Source organism: Bacillus rossius, chromosome 13, assembly GCF_032445375.1.
Source record: "Bacillus rossius redtenbacheri isolate Brsri chromosome 13, Brsri_v3, whole genome shotgun sequence".
NCBI classification, from domain to species: Eukaryota; Metazoa; Arthropoda; class Insecta; order Phasmatodea; family Bacillidae; genus Bacillus; species Bacillus rossius.
In genome coordinates, this window is record NC_086340.1 from 39957887 (window position 1) to 39976187 (window position 18301).

The 18301-nt window shown below is 35.3% G+C and overlaps 1 protein-coding gene across 3 annotated transcripts in view; it reads left to right on the forward strand.

The window, feature by feature from the left end:
* Positions 1-18301, forward strand: part of LOC134538460 (sulfhydryl oxidase 1) — a 43761-nt gene that overhangs the window by 9981 nt on the left and 15479 nt on the right. The window contains exons 3-4 of one of the 3 annotated variants that reach the window (XM_063379790.1): positions 1422-2596; positions 8829-17829. In XM_063379790.1, coding sequence (XP_063235860.1) covers positions 1422-2596; positions 8829-8869 — 1216 coding nt within the window. In that variant the 3' untranslated portion in view covers positions 8870-17829. Of the gene's footprint in view, positions 1-1421; positions 17830-18301 lie in introns of those variants that run through there. The other 2 variants (XM_063379788.1, XM_063379789.1) reach the window with 2 other exon arrangements.

The following is an 18301-nucleotide window of genomic DNA, read 5'->3' on the forward strand; positions in this document are numbered from 1 at the left end:
CTGTGGTAACTTAACGTTACACATTAACAATTTGTAATGTGAGAGACCGGGAAAATTCGCGGTTTCAATGAACTTCAGGATAGACTCCAATATCCTCTTCACACTCGGGCAAATGCTTACTGTTCATTGGCTGCTGACTTGTGCGTCGTCTCGACTGGGTGGCCTGTGATTCGACACTTCTATGAGTGAGAGTCTCTAATTGGACCTCAGTCCTCCAGATTAACAGTGAACCAATGACAGAAGCAGCACTAAGGTATAATTATTTGAATTTTAGCTTAACACGAAATGAACCCGCAAATTTTTCAGGTCTCTTTGGTGGGAGTGATTTAATGAATATGGTAGTCATTTTTCTCTCCAAGTACACCTCATCACTCTATACAGCCAATGAACTCTTACTTTTCCTGCAGCTATTATCATTTCTTCAATCAGCTCATCCGTCCCTGGACCTGTGCCATTCTTCATCCTTTTCAGTGCTTCCTCTGCATCTTTCCATGTGATATCGTCATCATTCCTGCTCGTGTTTCTTCTTCCTTCTCATTTCCATCTGTGTTCAGCAGCTTTTCAAAATAATTACCTACAGTACCTTTCCTGTTCTTCCATCTCTGCCATTCTTCCATCTTCATTTATCATTATTTACATGTACCAAATCATATCTATCGTCTGCCATTTAAGTTGTACCTTCAAACGTATCTTAATGTTTATTGAGATAATTTATATTAAACCTTGGATTTGGTTTAATGGTATATTTTTATCAGGACAAAGAATGTCTGGGTAACAAATGACTAAGCATATGTGCAGTTTATTGTTAAAATTTATAATTTATGTGGAGTTATCATATGGTGAGAAAGTATGGTCATAAACACCATTGTAAAATATTTGTCTGTAGCAAAAAACAAAACTGGTGACCTAAATTTCTCAATGGATTTCTTCACACACTTTGTAGCAAACTGGATAGAAGAATTTATCATTACTTGTTGTCTTCAGTTACTTTGGGATGCAGTTTTTGTACTGAATGATGATATTAATTAAAAAGTTTGTTAATTTTTTTTTATGTCGTGCAACACGCTTTATGTAACCTAGATAAAAATCACGGGAGATTATAATTTTTATCTCAATAACGCAGTCTTAATTTTTACATTTTCAAAAATTGCCTTAAGGGAAACTGGCCCTTGAAAAAAAAAATTGCTTCAGTGTGAATCCATCGGAAAGTAATTTTCATCATTCTGAAAGTTTTGCAGTATTGGTGTAGGAGGTATATAATTATTTTGGGAAATAGGTAAAAGCTTATTTTTTGGCATGGGTGAATTCTTGAAATTTAATTTAAAAAAAAAATTGCTAACTTAATATTAACTAATTTGATTTGAATAAATGTATACATTTGTAGTTGGATACCACTGAAGTGTATATATATTTTTTTTCAGGAGCAGTGATACTGCCAATTTGTGGAAAAATGTACCCGGAAATGTAAAGTACATTTTTTTGATCTTCGAACAAGCTGATTCGACAGCGGGCATAGAAGCCATACTGGATCTTCACTCCGTCAACAGTACTCAGATAAGACACGTGACGAGTGAGAATGAAGGCTTGGCCAAGTTGATGGGTGTGTCCATGTTCCCCAGCCTTGTTGTGTTGGATGCCAGCTCCACCGTCACTCCTCTCAAGGTCAGCGACGGCACCAGAACCACGTTTCGGCAAGCCATCAAAGCATTCCTGGAAGCCCACGACATCCCGGTGCCAAAAGAACAAAGTATCGTAGATCCGGGCGACTGGCGTCACATCAAAGCTCCCGATCTCTCGGAGATAATCAGAGTGGCGGAGGAAGAAAAAAAGACAAAAAAAAAGAGCGAGTTAGTCTTCCAAGCTGATTTAGAGAAGGCGGTGAAGTATTCGCTGGAGCACGAAGTGTCTATGCGTAAGTTAATATCAGGTGCTGCTCTCACGGCTTTACAAAAGTACCTCGCCGTCCTGGCCAAATACTTTCCCGTGAGGTCGGAGCACGGCAAGAGCTTCTTCAGCGACCTCCGTGCCAACCTGGACGTGCCCGGCGTGGAAGGAGAAGCGTTCTCGGCCGGCGTGAAGTCCGCGGAGAAGGGAGGGTCTCCCTTCGTGATCTCGGGGTCGCAGGACTGGGTGGGCTGCAAGGGCAGCGCGGAGCACTACCGCGGGTTCCCCTGCGGCATGTGGCTGCTGTTCCACACGCTCACGGTGGCCTCCGTCTCGCAGAGGGGCGGGGAGCCTGGGTTCGACAGCCTGGAGGTGCTGGACGCCATGCTGGGGTACGTCACACACTTCTTCGGCTGCCGCGACTGCTCCCGGCACTTCCAGGAGATGGCGGCGTCGCTGAGCAGCGAGGTGACCAGCCCCAACGCCTCGGTGGCGTGGCTGTGGCGGGCCCACAACAAGGTGAACCTGAGGCTGGCCGGGGACCCCTCGGAGGACCCAGCACACCCCAAGGTACAGTTCCCGTCCCCCGAGACCTGCCCGCCGTGCCGGGACCCCGCGGGCGCCTGGAGCGAGCCCCAGATGCTGCAGCACTTGTTCCGCGTCTACGCTCCGGAGAACATCGTCGTTCCCCGCGGGAAGGACGGTCGCCCAGGTAACACTCCGGGCTGGAATTTCAATGTGTTCGACCTGAGCTTGTGTGTTATGCTGTACATGTTCTCTGCTTCCATATGTATCCTGGTATGTATAAAGTTTGTAGTGAAGAAGAGGTATAGGAAGAAATCCTACGTCCACGACTTGTTTGGGAAAGTCTAACCTACTTGCTTCGCTGTGACTAACCAGTTTCTATCTTTTCTAGTTCAGGTCATGCTGTTGGCATTTTCATTTGGTACAGTCCACAGAAAGAGCCCAGGAAATATACCACGAAGACCACAGTGCCTTAAATTACACGTGTATTTGTTTCACTATTACGTGGTATTATTTACTGTTATAACATTTCCACTTTCACCTTGGATGCGCTAACGAGGGTTGAACAGGCCTAGTTTATTTCTTATGGTTATATTGGACTTAAAATTAGCCTTTTGTATACAATTTTTAATTTTTCTGACTGTTGAAAATAGTTTAAGAGGTCATCTTGACTTAAAATTATGTTCCAACATGGAGGTCATTAGTGAATGATTGAACAAACTTGCATGAGCTTGAAGCATGAAGTGGTTTTGCCATATTGGTACTACATCCAGAAATGAGTGAGTTGAGGTTAAACTTAAGCTTGCAAAGTCTATACTGTTTCCTTCACAGGGTGGTAACTTATATTGTTTTTCCTGTTCTCTTGCTAGGCATCTCCGACACGTCATGATATGTTGGTAATCATCTTTAAAAATTTATTGTTCTTCTTCCTCAGCCTGAAGTTGTAACTACTAACTAGTATATCATTGAATTACAAGCTATTCTTTGAGGTTTTAGAATTACATAATATTTTTTTATGAATTATAGGATGCTTAAAAAATTTGTCTTGCTGATTGCAGTTGAATTAGTAATTGCCAAGTGAGTGAAGAGTCAGTGAGTAAGTTAAATGAGATTTTGAGAGCTACGTTACCATGAAAAGAACGGGCGCTCATATTGATTATTATTATTATCATCAAAAACTACACCAATCCCTCACTTAGCACGACTAATGTGTTCCTAAAAACATTTGTGTTATTCGAAATCATGTATTCTGAAGCATTAGTCTCCATAAATAGCAAGGCTAATGTAATTTGTTCCAAAATGTGTATTCTTTACTTAATATAAATGAATGGAATAACACTCTACCTTAAATACGTTACACCATTTATCTTTATAAGTCTACCATCAAAAACTTTGTATGACAAATATGACAGAGCGTAATGGGAGATAACTATCGTCAGTCGGCTGTTTGACTTTTCCGCAAACTTTCCAAACCATCTTTTATTGGCAGTGAAACCGATGTAATTGTCCAGATATTTACATTTTAATTTTTCAAAAATTAAAGTGCTTATTTGTGTATCACTGCTTGGTTCACACCAATCCTGTCAGACCCATGATTTTTTTGTATTGCGCCATTCATTTAACAAGCTTTTCCATGTAAATCACCTGTTCATTTCTGTTCCGGTATCTATAATGTCAAATATATTCTTAACAGCATCAGACTTATATAAACGTTTGATAGAGTCCTTATTTCGTACGATTGTGCGCAGTTGACTTGCTTAAAACTAAAGTGCAATAAACATAACTGTGGCCTTCATGTCATTCTGCATGTCTCATAATACTTCTAGTTTTGTCTCAAATACTTGAACACGATACATTACGCTCTCACTCGGAAGCCATGATTCCAACTGCAGTTACCGGCAGACGAATAGGCAGACGTTGCTTGTTTTCATGCTAGTTCCCTGCCACTGGCTAGACTGAAGTTCATCACGGCCTGGTCTGTGGCCGGGAGACAACGGTACGGCACGGCGGCATACACGCGGACGTAAAAACATTTGGTCCTTTACACTCCATAGTCGCAACTTAACTTGCTATAGCTGATGTCTACACAACAGCCTATAGCGTAGACAGACTTCCCCCTTTGTATGGCCAACTGTATGCCACGATGCATCTGTTGTTTACCGAGTTGAGGCATACTTAGTGTCACGCCTGACTTTTTTTTGCCTGTGGTGATTTCGTGCTAAGTGAAATTTGCAGACATCATATTCAAGACTGGGGCAGTAAAATTAACATCATGCTAAATGAATTTGCACAATTTGAAGACATGCTAAGTGAGGGATGTGTGTATTTATACTAAAATTTAATAAAGTTAATTGGTGTTTAATGTGCAGTAGAATCATGAACTAAGCTGTAAATACCTGAAATTATTTCTGAATTCCAATTCCCTTGGTATTTCATTACCATTTATATACTGCTCATGAAGTCTTTTACAATCATGCTTGCACTAATGCTTTTATTCCTATTTTATTTCTTTGCTTTAGGGGAGCTTTCAGAATTTTTTTTTTTTAAGTTGGTGACATGTGTAAAGTTTACCTTCATCTTTGGCTTAAAAGTTTTCAATGGGTAACCCATTTTGGTACTTCAGTTGGCTGTTTGCCACCAGTTTCGACAACTTTCGATGCTGTGCATGGTCAGACTAGAGCCAGTAGACATGAAGCCAAATTGAGTGAACTGAATTTGTTTAGAGTTTTAATCACTATCCGGCGGAACTGTGTTGGCATTCCGGTTGTGTGCAGTTGGCAGGGATGTTGGTGTTGTCAAGTTATTCTCTTTGGCGCTGATGACAATTACTAACAAAATTAAATAAAATAAAATGTAACGAGATGCAAAAAATTCTCCCCCACCCCCAACAATCCAACTAAGAATACATGTATTTATTTTAAGGTTCTGTCAGACAGTTTGTGCTTCAGAAAGGTATTTCAAGCAAATAAATACATACTGGACAACACCCCATCAATTTTAACTTCATGCAAAATTTTTAAAAGTATTCTATAACTCTTTTCTAGGTAAAAAGCTATCAATATATATGGATAATTTTTTGTTTATTACTCACGCACTACTTTATAGTAACAGAGTGCAATTGGATTTGATCTATATCACTTTGAAAGGACGCTTCAACCTGCTAGTCACTGCACCCGACAATGGGCCAGCAAAAATAACAATATAGGAAAAGGGGGGTTCTTCTAGTAGAACCTGTTGCAGCTAGTTTAGAGGTGTACATCAAAGAGTATAAAATTAGACGGGATCATAAGGAACATGAGACTAGTATATTATTAAGTATCCTTATACACACACATATATTTATATTCTTTGGAATAATGAATACAGGTGAAAGTGCACAAGTACAAAAACAAGTTACTGATTATGAAGGTACATCGTGCGCCACAAGTGGTACTACTGAGCAAGTTAAACGCGAGCATAAATGAACAAATTTAAAGTGAGCACCTACGCTCGGACCAATTCATCACATTGTGAAAGCGCGTATAATTAGAAACAGTAAATATTGTATATTTCTTCCCTGCCGCGACGGCGAACCACGCAGTAGAGTCAGTGAGTGAGGTTTCCCGAATTGGGCCTCTGAACTCCGTGCCAGACACGTACGTGAGGGAAAACAAAGCTAATTTAAAAATGGCAAGTTTTGTTGCTGCATCTCGTGTGTCCCTGTTACGTTGTCCATGTGCTGTTTTATCACCTTTCAAAATATGATCTAGGAGTATTAATATTAAGTTTTAACCAATTTTCCAGAGGACAGTTACATTGTTAAATTATATAATAGCAAGTAGAAAACCTTATAGGTATGTATACAGTTTTCACCTAATTTTAACACCTTATCTATGCCACGTGGTAAATAATAATTTCACTTCTCTTTGTTTATGCTCTTGTAATACTTCAAATTTACTTTGCAGTAGTAATTTAAGTTCTGCGCTCTTATTAAGAATCTTATTCCAAAAACTGTTGATATGTAATGGTTCCTCTTATTTTTGAAAATGTGTGGTGCATGCTTTTCACTTTTAAAATCACAGCTCGACTCTTGTTCAATATCATTACCAATCTCCCATGGAGTCAATAAATTTAACTTTACTTTTTTTTGTCTTTAAATCCAGACTCATGCGTTAGGCTTCACAAAAGTTACAGTTTGTAATGTTGTTAGATTTAAAATTTTGAAGTTTTACCGTTCTAATGCTCTTTCTGTATAATCTGGTTGTATTATGAAAGTTTTGCAAATTACATTACAAATGGCTGGTATTTAAGGGTGCCTGAGAACCTAACTCTCCAATTTAACATTGATTTTATGGCATATATGTAATACAAATTTATTTCACGACTTTGCCTTCTACAATGTTAGAGCAGGACTTACTGTATGTGTCTAACGTCCTTTGCTCTCCTGCTTTTTATTAACGTATCCTATTTTAAGTTTTTGTTTAAAAAAATTTAATCCAGTGTTGTGATAAAAGAAAATCAGGTAAATTTATCTTACCTTTGCGGTTATTCATTTCTATGTTTAAATAATTAAGTTATTTAAAGTTTAAAATCTTCAAAATATGATATTAATCTGTTTCTTCAGAGTATGTCCCTAGAGATTTTAGGAGAATTTACAATTGGTGTACTGCATGTTATAAATACATTAATAGGTACATGAAGAAATAACAGTAGTGCAACAATAGCTGTTGGAATGATTGGGGGGGGGGGGGGGGGGGGGTGTTGGAGTAAGACTTTAGATGTCATTCATAGAGACATTTTATTCAATTTGTCGATTATTTGATTTTGCACAGTCAACATTTTAAATGATGTGCTACATAACAAAGAAATTTTTGAACTCTGGAAGTAAAAATGTTTTTAATAATCAGATTAGATATGTTCAGTATGGTTAAACAGTAGCTGTTCCAATTTAAAAATGTTATTTTCCCTAACAATGAAAGGCTGTAGTTATTACTCACAATGTCAAGTCACCTGCAGCTGATGTCAAGGCATCTGAGTACCAATGTTCACCCTCGTTAGATGTCTGTGTCATGACGCGCATTGAAAATATTGGTTCTGTTTATTTTTGAAGGTTTATTTGTCACAATCTCTTTTTATGTACTCCTGTTAAGAATCTACTTACCCACATATAGATACCCAAATATTTCAAATCAGATTTTTTTTTTCTATAGTGCAGGTAATACTGTAAAATAAATTTTATGCTTCCCAAAATGCAAAATTTTAAAGTTGCATGAACGTGGATTTTTCAAGTTTATAAATGAGCATGTGTGGATTTTATACTTCCGCATTGGTTTTTACTCAACTGAAACACTACTATGGCAGCTTTACGTAGCAAATCTATTCCAACAGCATGATACTGCGTGGTGTGCTCTGATAGGTTACTGAGCTTGTGGTGTGTATGGCTGGCAGTTTGTGTGTGGCCAACAGTAACCACGACGATGATCAAACAATGAACAAGTTTCTTATTGTGTGAATTCTGTTTGAACTGCTTGCTCGTACGGTTACACTGTTTTCCAACATTGACATTAGTTTTATGTTAAAACAGTTTTGACTGATACTCGAAAAATCATGAATACTTAATTGAGGTTTGTGGAAAACATGTGTCTATATTAAGTAGAAGTGTTGAAATACAATGAAAAATTGTAATAATATATGTTAAATGTAAGTTTTTACATTGATTAATTTTTTTTTACTTTTTTATACATGATTCTTTCATGCTACATTCCATCTTATTTTTGTCCAAGTTACAGTGCTTTTATTTATTTGTTTTAAATATTTGTTCATGCATCTAAGTGCTTGATTAATGTTAGTATTCTGTACTCAAGCAATGCCACGCTATTTTCAGAATTTTTTTTGTTTAAAATCTGAATTTTCTATATTTTTATTTTGTTCTTAAGTACTATTGTATAAAAGGCATTTAATATAGGACTTCCAGATATATTCAGAAGTATTAAATGTTTTTTTTTACAATTAGCATTGTTATTTGGTGTAATTAGTAGGTAATAGATTTTGAATACAATCATAGATTTTGAATAGAATTTTAAAGTTTATATTATATAAAAGTTTAAATTAGTTATACTCATTTTCCAAAAATTAGGCTAGCTGTGAATAATTGAAGGTTGTTTTATAATGGCTCATGAATAAAGACTCAAGACTGTATATTTTGAACAATGTATATAAGCATCTGGGTGATGTAGTGTAAATACATAATGTTATTGTGATTTGTGTGTGCACTTTTGCATGAGAGCTGGTTATAATTAAAGTTGGTGATTTATTGTTCCTATTCTGTGTGGTGAATCAAGAATTAATTTTTGTCATGAGTATGTTAGTTAATAATTTCATCATAAGTTGTATATACATATTTTTATATTTTCATTGATTATTTATTTATTTGTTGACAGCTACATCATCAGATAAAAACGTAGCTCCTGGAATGCATTGAACAAAAAGGAACAACATTAGCAGTTAAGTAGAGAGTGGATGTATTTTATGTAATTACTATACAACATTATCTTTATTGAAACTAGTTAGTGAATTGGGTAGCACAACTGTATGCTGCTACTTCTTGTGGAAGTCAGTAGATATTGAAAAGTGCTATAAAATTAGGGACAAGATTATATGGTGAATCGTGGTAAAACTTAAATAACATCAAAATGTAACTAAAAATATGAAAAAATTAGTAGTTTGACAAAACTAAACTCAAACTATAATATTTAATATTATACTATATACTATGGTAAATACAGTGGATATAATTTATTTATCTATATTTTGTACCAAAATGTATAAACTAAACAGCTTGGAAAAAATCAATATTATGTTGTTTGATCTTGCATCTCTTTTATAAACAACATGTTTTTACAGTAATGATGTTTGCACATTTTTCAAATAGACAAAAACAAAACTTAGCTGATATATTTTTCTGAGTAGTTCTGTTCTAGACAGGGTTATTTTATTACAAATGATTTTTTTTGTATAAGATAATCATGACTATCGGTGAAAACATAAATAAGTTCTAAGAAATATTTAAGTTTCATATTCGTTAAATAGTACATTATTTTTATGAAAAAAGACAATGTTAAAAATAAAAACAACACTGAAATCTCCTGTTTTACAAAAAAAAAATTATCTTATAATAAAATCATAAAATCTTGTCCTTAATTATAATCACTGTGACTCCTCAAGAATAATTACATAATTTTTTTTTGTTCTATACTTTACACAAAGCGAAAAAAATAAATAGTACAATTTAAAAGTGTGGCACTGTGACTTTCCTGGCGGTGTGGATTTTTTTTAAATGTGGAACAAACGACTCACTTGAAAAGATAATGGTTAAAGTGAAGATGTGGTAAGTGAACATGTAGGTTGGTAGCAGGTCACGAAGTAATTTATACACAATGTTCGATGTATTACCTGTTTTGAATTTCTACGAAATTCTTACTTCTGTTCCCACGGCGCAGCAATTTTCTCTCTCTCTCTCTCTCTCTCTCACTCTCTCACACACACACACTCACTCCAGTGACAGTGACTCACACGCCTAGCGTGTGAAATAAAGCCTCGGTCGTGGAAATAACGAAGGAGAATTACGTCAGCATGTCTTCCCACTCAAAGAAGACCGCAAAAAATAAACACTTCAAAAATAAACATATGCATTTTAAAAAATTAAAAAATAAACCCGGTGAATTACGTTCACAATAACTTCTAAAAGGAAAAACTTTACATCTAACCTGAAATATGACAGAAAATTTATAACAAATTATTATTACTGGATTGCATGAGGAAGGCTGTAATATGAGTTGTTACAAGTAAGTTACATAAAAATAATTTAGATAATTTGTTTGTTTTGCAAGCTTAAAAGCAATTAAATACCTCTATTTGTATGATTAAACTTTCTTGTTAAATAATTATGTACTTTTGAAACATAACTGAATTTATTTTATATTTAATAATTAAGTTTTGAAGTTTATTAGCTATTTTTTATAGTAATTACTTGCATGCCTACTGTCCTCTTGATATTGGTTTTTTTGTAAAATCACCAAATATCTAGATTGTGGGCTATAAATGTGTCATTACTATTATAATAGTTCTTCCTGTTAATTTACAGTATTATGATTCGTCACTTGATCACGAACTTGGCCATCAAATATTTATTAAAAGAAAAGTTATTTGTGAACTGTAAAATGTCATCCAAGTGATCATAATTGTGAACATTTGTGTGACCTTTAGCTCTTCTAGATGGCTTGTGGTAAATATCTGGTGATAAAACTTGGAATGAAATACAAAGTAATAGAGAGCTATCATGATAAATTTACGGTAATAGTCCTTTAATAATAGAAATGAGAAGAAAAGAAAATAACCAACGTTACATACGAGACTGTGCCTTAAATGTATTTTTTTACGATTGGAAGGACTTAATTATTTATTTATTTATCATTAAGCTTTACGTATTGTTGACAGCACGGTCATTGTAAACAACTCGCGACAATCATGGATATTGAGGAATCAGTCAACCATGACAGGACAAGATTATATGGTGACTTGTGACAACCAAAATAACACCGAAATGCCAGTTAAATCATAAAATTTTGCATTTTTTTAGAATGAAGGAAAAATTAATTTGCTTTGATTATTTGTCTCTTTTTGAGTCAATACTTTCTGATTACGACGTAAATGTATTTCTGCTAAGTGAAGTTTCAAACTACAGTAGAACTTGTTTAATTTAGTCTATAAATAAATAAATAAATAAATAAATAAATAAATAAATAAATAAATAAAAAAGGGAAAATAATTTTGAATGACTTAAAACCTGGAGCTACAAAGGGAAAAACATTTTCTTCAACTAAAGCAATTTTTAAAAATTTAAAAACCATTCACATTTGTTTCCGCCAACAGGTTTGCTTATTTGTTTCTTACTAAGCTAACTGCTATTGCTACTGAAGTCAGAGCTTTGCCTGGAGTGCACTTGAAAAACAGTGCAGTTGCACCTAGACTCAAAACAAAGAGCATGGAAATGACAAGACAGAACCTCGGAACTGTGAAATTAGGCGTAACACCGCAATATTGACTGTGGGACGACAGTTCTGGGAACAAACATGAAAAATATCCAACGTCTTTCCATCTGTGTACCATGCAGTCAATCACATTGTATTTCCGTGAGTCTTTTTTTTCACTACTTTAGACACAATTTTTTCCTGTTTCCTGACCATGTAACACATACAGGTTCAGATAGCAACACACCTGTGAAACATAACACACAAAGTTGGGAAAAAAAAGTGAAAAAATCTTAATGGCGAGCTTGCAAGTGACGTTTGAGAAACATCATTTTCACACCTGTTTCGATGTTGGCAGCCTAACATGGTGAAAACTTTGTCGTCTTACTGTATTAGAGCGTGTGGCTCAAGATTAAAGAAAACAAAGAAATAAGCGGACTTCCTGACTATGACAGGTTTGAACACATTTGGTCAGAGTTTATCCTTTATAAAAAAAAAGTCTGCAAGTGGTAAACAGTTTGTGTCCCCTTCATTGAAAACAGAATAAGTTGCCTCCACAGAAATGTAGCATGCTTTACTAGATTTTCTGGGCATTTTACTTTGAATTACCCAAATAAAACCTTGAACTAAACTAAGAAATTTAATTTAGATTAGATATTAAATTCAAGGGAACCAGTGAAACTTTCCAAAACATCTATTCTTTTGAAATAAACTAAACTGAGTTAGGTTCTAACATATTAAATTTTGTCAGTTCTGGTTTCTGACTAACTTACCACCATTCATAAATTACGTAGAGTACTGATACAGATGCAGTATATACATACTAAATTTAATGTATGATAATTGCTATATATCTCTTTAAATACAAAAACTTCTTTATGCCTTAAGTGGTTTATTATTTATGTTGTTAAATTTATTTTAGAGAAATAATATTATGTTTTATTTTTCGCTCAATTTTTTTTCTATTAAAATGGAAGATGGTTTTATTATTACAGCTTAAATGCTGTTATTTATTAACATGGTGCAACGTTCAACATACAGTATGTTAAAATCTATTATTTCAGTTTTATTGTAATTCATAGTAAAATATTATTTCTAGTAATTGTTAATATGTATCAAATGTTTTAAACAATTTTTTCTATTTTTAATAATAAGTAATCAGTGTACAGTGATGAAAATTTTGTTAACAGATACTTCCCATATCATACCATTGTCAAGAAAGTCACACTGTCACATAGAAATGTTTTTATGTCTAGTAGTCAGTGGAACAAAATAACTTGAAGCTTTTTTTTAATTTTAGTTGAATGAGTAGTTTAAGTACCGTAAAGGGGGGTTACATTGTGACACTTTTTGAAGTTTTACCAAAATATTTCCGAATACATACTTAGCTGTGCAATATTATATAATCTATTCAAGAGCCGTATCCTTTCTCTACAAGATGACGAAGAGAAATACACGATAAGACAAAACACTATATGTAAAGTACATCTGAAATTGTCACAAACTCACCCCACATTTGGGGGTGACTTTGTGACAACAGTAACTGTTATAAGAATAACACAGAAAAGTGCAAAAACATAAAGTCACCCCTTATAACTGTGATCTCAAACTTAAACTAGATATTTCCCACATGTAATATGTTGAAAATTAAAACATTTTAAAACACAAACTGGGTTTTACTTCACCATACATCTTCACTGTAAATGTTTGCTTCAAGCACTCTGAAGACACCCCGGGACCCCATTTGCTTTGGAGTGTTAATTAGCTGGACAATTTCATCTAGAGAATACTCGATCACATCCGGTACTGTGAGCCATTTCCAATTTTTTTTACTTTTCACCATTGCCTTAACCATGTACCCATTGGCAGTTTTGCTGGTGATAATCCCTGGATACAGACGATCCTCATGTGTAACCAGCACATATTTTCCTGGTTGTATGTCCACCTCATCAACATGTTGTTTGTTGGATGTACTGGTAATGGTTCTTTCGTCACTTGGTTCATCAGAATCATCCTGAAATGAACTGGTGTCCATGCCTTCATCGCTATTGTGCACAGAAATTTCTCTACTGCTTTTGTCGCCATCAAAGGAGTCCTTTTCTCGAATGTGTACTGATAATGCTCTCGGACATGTCATTTCACTAGTGCGATGTTGACTTTCAACATTTTCACATGCTGTGTGCGTGCTGGCAGGTACATCACTACACCAATATCGCTTGAGCCAATACTTTTCCCAGGAGGGACATTCAACTTCTTGCGCCTTTGTACTGTTCTTTTTTGTGTTGCTGCATTTCGTGTGTCTTCAAGCTTTTGAAGGAAACTATCTCCAATGACACCTGTCACATGATCCAATTCGTTCAAAATGTAAGATGGCATTCTCCTAAGGACTTGAGTCCTATCCAAAGAATATATATCTCTGACTTTTTGAAGCTTGCTTTCAAATTTGACCTACTGTTTCCAATGGCATCAATTAGGCTCTTAAGTAGTCTTGGGAACTGATCTTAGGTATGGCCGCACACTTACTACCATATGCACTCTGTTTCCAATCTGCAAGAACCTTTCGCCATTGGCTTTTCATAGGACGAAAATATGCCACATCTAATGGCTGTAGCAAGTGTGTCGAGCTAGGTGGTAGAGCCACAAACTTTATGTTGTTCTCTTCGCATAGACTTAAACCTCCAGGTTTATGTGTGAGCTTAAATTGTCACCGATGATGACCTTCACACCTTTTTGTTTTTTAAGAATGGGCAGGAAGAGTGATGTGAACCAATCTTCAAATGATTGGTGATCAAAGCAACCAGATTTCGTCCTGTTGTAGCGCGCACCTTCTGTCCATGTTGACCAGAGCTTTTCTGCTTTGTAGTTAACATATAATGGTGCTACAAAGCCCTCAGAATTACCACAAACCATTATCAATGTGCAGGTCTTTGATGCATTACATATTTGTTCCGGATACTTAGTCCCCTTTTTGTGAGAATTTTCTTGTTGCCTGGATCATCTACAAGATTTGTCTCGTCATAGTTCCAGATATTTGAAGCAGGAACATTCTGGACCTCTTTCTCAAGATTGTCGAAACAGTTGTTCACAACTTCTTGATCTGTTGCAGCTCTGGAATAACTTATATTCTTTGCTGTTAGTTGGGAGATTACATTTTTGTGTCTCTTCATTAATGATATTGCCCAATCACGGCCAGGAAAATTGTTGCGGAAACAAGCTACAGTCCTTCCACTGCGGTCAAGATACGCTGTAGCAACACACCTAAGATAAAATGATGTCACTGGGAAACCATATGTAGACATTGCAATTATATGTGACTCCAAACACTGTTCTTCCACCTCACTAAACACTGTTTGACCTCCGACAGTCTTTGTTGCTTTCTCCTTGGTTTTTAGCCATAGTGTGTTTCTGTGTATGCCATACCTGCAAACATACCACAATCCCGAAAATTAACAAAAGATACTTTTTGTTAGAATAAGCAAAAGACAGAGAATTTGAGATGGATACTTACTTCTCTGAGGGTAAATTTTTTTGATCTTACAGCATTCACTGCTTCTTCACGGTGATTCTGCGTGTAATTTTTATATGGCCGGGCACCCAGTCGTCTTTTGTAAGTTTGTGGCATGTTCCAGCCTACTTTACGTGTACTGAAAAGGAAAAAAAAATAATTGCATGTTTGAAAACATTTTGGGGTGACTTTGTGACAAGCAGTTTTTGTCACATAGTCACACCACAAAGTCACAATTTTTTGTTCCATCAATCATAAAAATTACAAACCTTGTGAGAATTAGTGCTGTTGTATTGAAACCTTTAAAAAAATATGTATATATTTCAATCTAAAATACCCAGTTTTACATATACATGACAACATTCATTGCCAGAGCGTAAAGTTTCCAAAATATGTAAACAATAACGAAAACTAATAAAGACATAGAGTGGACTGCTGAAGAATTGAAGTATAGGGTGTCTTCCAAATTTTTCCATGCTGGTGCGCCAGGTTACAGCGCAAATTCTGTAACAGCTGCAATGAAATATCTATGTATTTGAGCGCCATATAATTTTTATTACTGATTTTCACAAAGTCAACCCACCTGTCACAAAGTAACCCCTTTTTACGGTAGTGCTGTATATCTCTCTTTAAATACAAAAACTTCTTTATGACTTACTACTAATGGTTTATTATTTATTTTTTAAAATTTATTTTAGAGAAATGATGTGTTTTATTGCTCGCTCAATTTTGTAAACACTTGGCTAACAGTAAAGACATGTGTTCAGTTTATGTCAGTCAGTCAGGATTTCTAGATCATCATGAAATTACAATGTTGTAATCTTCCACTAAGAATCCTGTGTCGAACATTGTCTACAAATGTCATAGTTATGCAGTAGGGCTGGGCCGATACCATTTTGGTGATGCTCTTAGTACTGATACTGTGCTGCCAATACACATTGCTTGGTCCAAAAACCAAATTCACAGAACGTTCTTAAATACAACTATACTCCAAGATAGTTTCGCAAAAATAGCATGATTTTTATAAAGTAAACTAAATATATGTGAGGGTATCATCGTAAGGTCTCCGCAAAAATTTTTTCAGATGCTTCCGATACTGATAATCTCACTATCTGACTATATTGTAGTATTTTACCGGTCCAGCCCTAATATTGAATTCAAATTGTAAAGAAGTCATGTACAATAAATCTCTCTGAAAAAATTTAGCACTAGACCTATAAATACCTTATAATAAGTAAAAAATTTTTAAATACTCAGAGAAACTACTTAACAGAGATTTACTGCACTTGGTAATGAGTTACAATGATTTTAAACTTTTACACGAAAATGCCCTTCCATCTTGGATTGGTAATAGTTAGTTGTTATTCCTATTTTGAAACATCCATCCTATATGTTGGCACTACGAAACCTTATCTTCTGAAGATTATTTTGCACCATTATTTATGAACAGACTAGCATGTAATGACTGGGAGAAAAATCACTTATTACTTCACAGTTACGTCGGGCCGTAGCGGCATGCCTTCCACTGAAACCGTAATAATTTTCAGATTTTCCCCTAATTCCTTATCATAGTTTACCAAAATTTTACTGCAGTGCTATGAATAATAGGACATTTTTGAACCACAAATAAAATGTACTAAATATTTCAATTCTAAATGTACTAAAACTGTGCTAGAAAATTTTGGTTTGGCCGTCATTCTAGATCCGCTCTTGCTCCAACCAGCGCGTGGTTTGTCGAGCCGTGAAATTAAATGACACGTCTGTGTTCCGAGTCGGTGGGGCGTGATCTCCCCTCTCCGACGGTCGCAGCGAGGAAGCTTCGGCAGTCCCGGGTCCAGCCTCCACTCAGCGTCTGACGACTTGCTCGTGACGAGGCGTGAAGCCTGCATGTTCCATGCTGCGGACACTTAACCCTTTCCGAACCACGCAGTGTTTCCGTGTCATTTAGAAATGAGTCTGTGAGGCCGTGCGCCCAAATTTTATCTACAGATAATCGGTTTGGCCACAGTGAGATATGCCCTTATGATAGCAGGTCACAAAAATAATTTGAGGGCAGTACATAACTTATGCTTCAATTAAGAGAAAACTGGAAAACCTTATTCAGCCCATCAGTCAATAATTAAATATTGTCTGCTTGGTATCCTTTTGCAAAACTATTACTAATTTATGTTTTCCTCAAAAATGGGACATATCATTATAGGTATAGATTTATGCTTTAAGGAATGCAACCATTAGTGTTAGAAACTTCATGACATATGATGCAAATTTTTTGTAACGTAACCTTTTTTTTCTATTTCCGAGATTCATTGTATATTTGGGCGTTGATATGTTAATTAATTCTCAGTATTTCAATAAAAATGTATTGTTGGTCTGTTTTTTTTTAATTTGATTTTTTTTTTATTCAGTTGAGCAGCTTAAATGATGGTTCAACTGAAGGTCTCCTAAGACAAGTTGGTTTTCAAGTCATCATTTTCTATAGTATGGTTCTAGGGAGTGTTTGCCAGGAATTTAAAATAAATTTTAAAAAAAATCCAGAAGGATGGTTTCTAGCAATTGTAAGGGCTTGTTAATGTATTTTGATAGTAAAGTTAGAGAATTGGTTTGAGTCATTATGTTTGTTCATTAAAACACAAAGAAAAACCATGTGTTAACAGTTTAAAAATGTTTTTGTTTGTGTGATGCAGACTTGTTTTCTTTTCAATACATTATATGATGGTATTTTTCAAACTAATATTGTTCAAGCTTTATTGTAACTTGGTAAAATAATTCTCGTACAGAGTGGAAAAATTGTATTGGGTGTAGAGATTTACTGTATGTTCTACTTGCTAGACTATGTATTGAAAGATTGTGTGCATTGTTCATGTGTAGCCCAGATAAATGATAAATAACATGGTGATAAAGATAAAATATGCTTTTTTTTTTTTTGTGCTTTTTCGTTGTTTGTAAAAAAATGTTTTGACAAAGAGTATAGTTTGAAAGCACAGGCAGTGAAACTCCTGTTAGAGGCTCTGTGCAGTACCGAGATGGGAAGTGTGTGGACGCACCAATCACGTCCAATAACCGTCTGATCTGTGATGTAGTCAGTCATCCACTTAACATAATTGACTAGTAGCAAGGTCCTTGGGAACAGTTGTCTGAAACATCGCTGCCTCCCCTTGAAACCGTGCCACCGTGGTATTACCAACTTAGTCGCATAAAAACATAAATATTTTTATCACTTAAATAAACTTAAAAATATATTTGACTGGCCAATGATTCAATTGAGTTTATCATTTCATATAATTATTTTAGGTATGGTAAATATATATAAATCAAAAAAGTACTGATCACATTAAATGTTTATAAATAGATCCAACCAAAATAATTTGTATGTAATATT